Source organism: Annulohypoxylon maeteangense, assembly GCF_022496945.1.
Source record: "Annulohypoxylon maeteangense strain CBS 123835 unplaced genomic scaffold GGS22scaffold_18, whole genome shotgun sequence".
In the NCBI taxonomy this organism is placed as follows: domain Eukaryota; kingdom Fungi; phylum Ascomycota; class Sordariomycetes; order Xylariales; family Hypoxylaceae; genus Annulohypoxylon; species Annulohypoxylon maeteangense.
Window position 1 is genome coordinate 65,473 of NW_025953265.1, and position 3,092 is coordinate 68,564.

The 3,092-nt window shown below is 47.0% G+C and overlaps 1 protein-coding gene across 1 annotated transcript; it reads left to right on the plus strand.

Annotated features, from left to right (window-relative positions):
* Positions 1-348: 348 nt before the first annotated feature.
* GGS22DRAFT_171546 (uncharacterized protein) lies at positions 349-2,661 on the plus strand. The gene has a single exon (XM_047962624.1). It carries the CDS (start codon positions 1,013-1,015, stop codon positions 1,259-1,261), a length of 249 nt encoding a protein of 82 aa, XP_047815492.1. The 5' UTR covers positions 349-1,012; the 3' UTR covers positions 1,262-2,661.
* The last annotated feature ends 431 nt before the right edge of the window (positions 2,662-3,092 follow it).

A 3,092-nucleotide genomic window follows, 5' to 3' on the forward strand; every position in this document is an offset into this window, starting at 1 on the left:
GTTCGTGTACCTAGTATACTAACCATTGCTACCATAATTACTTCTTCTGCCACCAATCCGATGTCCACCCCGGCTTAGACACTAGCAGAATGCAGTCAAACTAACTCCACTTTCAGTCACTTCTTCACCTGACTGCCTGAAAAACGAAGCAGAGGTAGAGAACGCAGACCAGGTACTCTCCATCGCCCGCCTACGCTAGTGTGGCCGGCGGGTCTTTTCCGCCATGCCTATACCTATTTCTACCTATTCTTATTTCTTATTTCCTATTCCAATATGGATACCTTCACCTTTTCCTAACCCTCGCCCTCGCCCTCGCCCTCTCATAAACTACCTACATACCTACATCCCGTAAACCTAAACATGCTGGCTGCGCATTTACTCATCATGGCAAGGCAGCTGCCGCCCCCCCCTTCACCCCTCCCCTGCGCCGCCTTTTCCTAGGTGATGTACCCATCATGGATCTCTCTTTCTTTTCAGACTACCTCCCGTTGACCTGCATGTAAGTTACATGCAAGATACGGACTTAGTCAAGCCGGTATTCGAGTAAGCTTCTGTCGTCACTTGGTGCCTTTCCTTGTACCTTCCCTGTCCCTCAATAAGAGGCACGCGCAACCTGGCCAGGCTGCAAAACCCTATAAGGCTACGATGCCTCTTCTCGCCCTAAGTCGCAGCAGGACTCCTGTCGACTCATCAGTCACCTGAACACATTCACTTTCCAGTCCTTTCCTTTCGTGTTCTCTAGGTCGACCTTTTATTTTATAAGATTTCCTTTTGCCACTGCTTCCCGATCCGTCTTGACTTCCATTGCTTCACATCTTCACATCTTCACATCTTGAACACTCATATCATTCACACTGGATCACTCCCTTATCACGACCATCACACACGAGACCGCCTACCCACACGATTCCACGCTTACCTCGCCAACCTATATATACAATTGCTTCCCCCTGCCTTCGTTCTGAAGCCATTGACTCACACTCTTGCCATCTCGAGATCCTAAACATTGACCATGTGTTACCAATTAATCGAGCGATACTCTGCCTGCCACTGTCTCTACTACCAGCATGCCGTCGACCGTTGCCCGGCGTACGGTCAGTCAGGACACTCCGTCACAACCCGTACGATATTAGTGGGATATGCTTGCCAAAAGCACGCGCAAACAAGCAGCTACGGCTCATATGCCGGAAGTCAGTCATATTCGGATTCGGGATACTACAGCAACCAATCTCGAGATAGCTCTTACCGCCACCGTCGATGAAGAGTGTTGTCTTCGGTAATGGGTTGCTGTGCGTGGCATTCTCCGCCGCTATTAAAGTTCGAATTCGAGGACTGGGTCTCATACCTATACTCTTTCAGACCTAAACCGAAAAGGTGGTCGCCGTCCCGTCGGCCCTCTCAGCTATCGTTGCTGTTCATAGGTCATGACCGCATAATGTCAACGTCGGCTCCTCCCGCACTATAACGAAGCCATTGGGTCTTTTTTTTTAAGCGCCCTGTCGTACGATTCGGCACTGAACGGATCGCTATGGATGCCACTACGTCACACGTCAAGTTATCGAAGACTCGGACACGGAATAAAATATGACATGTCATCTTAATACCGTCAATTGGCGACGGGGCCCCGTTTTTCGGCTATTTCCATCTTCGGCAGTTAGATTTATCTGATATTTGCTAGCATACCGTCGACAAAACCGCGGCTTTTCGAACTTCACGGGCTGGACGCCATCACTCTCCTTCAACACATCTCAACTTTTCAGTTTTTTTTCTCTCCTGTTCATTGATTTAGCATAGCGTCGGCGAGGGAACAAATCTTGCATTGGGATTAGGAGGATATACAAAAACAGACGAGGTTAATGTGGTTTCCGACTCATGCTATCTTAACGTCACGACAAGGATCGAACCAACATCTCACGAGAAACGTTAAGTGACGCGGAGGTAACTGGATCAAAAGGCCGGCTCGAAAGCATTTCCATTTTTCTTTCCCATTTTCTGGTTTTGGGTTACGCATTCACGGGCGATTGGGAATATACCAGGCGTTTTTCTTTTTGGGGGAATTATCTAATTTTGGAGAGAGGGAGGGGGGTTTGGGTGCTGATTTCCTTTTCGAAGGGATTATGTGATCTCGGCACTCAAACCCCCAGCTCTTATTTCCTTGCTTTCTTGAGTTGCGTGTTGTTTCCTTCTGGTTTGTTTTCTTTGGGGCTGCACTCTTCTCCTATCGCACTGTTCTTGGTTTCACGCATTCCTGCAGGTCAGGTGTAACAACAACCACAAACTAATGACGCTCAGGCAGCAACCGGGTCATGTATTTCTAACATATTTCCTTTCCCAAAAGCTGTAACTAGCTGAGCTAGGTTTTGGAATGTTGGAGGGACGGGTAAACTGGATTTACCCTAGTTGGTAGGATTTGGTCAGACCTCGTGGTCTGCCTGGCACAGCCCGATGGTCGACTTAGATCCTCATCGTTCACTCCTACAATACCAACAGGAAACAGCTTTTCGCGCTTCGTCTGGTCACGGAGACGCGCCGTAAAAGACTATCTAGATTAGAACTCTCAGCGAGCATAGAGCGGAGGACGACTTGCAAGTCTGGGGAGGATACACATTGATTACGCAATGGAAACTCGATAGAAAGCGGCTCAATTGACGTTGATTAGCTGAGAATTAACTATCTTCTAGAATCTGGTTCGCGTTAAGGTCGAATGTCAAATGTGCATATTATGGCGGCTACATGTAGATGAATAATCAACTTCTGATTTCTAAGCGTTTACTCACTATTAGTGGCGATCCAGGGATTTTCGGATTACTACTACATATTTGACATGTGTTAATCATCTCGGAGTAGATTTATAAGATAGCTAACTTCCATCGCGACATATGACTCGACACTTGCGCAAGTATAAGATCAATGCGATCACTCATCCGATAAGCTCAGCACATCTAGACAGTTCTAAAGATACCTGAATATGCCTAGATTGAATTATACGGACGACCGATCTGACTAGTTGGATAATACATGAAACTAGCTTGCGATAGAAACATTTATTAATATTATATGCTGAAACGTAGTCGCAAAATCGCCCCCAAAAC

What these genes read in the sequence shown, in the direction of transcription:
- GGS22DRAFT_171546 (XM_047962624.1), top strand. Translation starts at nt 1,013, where the DNA reads ATGTGTTACCAATTAATCGAGCGATACTCTGCCTGCCACTGTCTCTAC.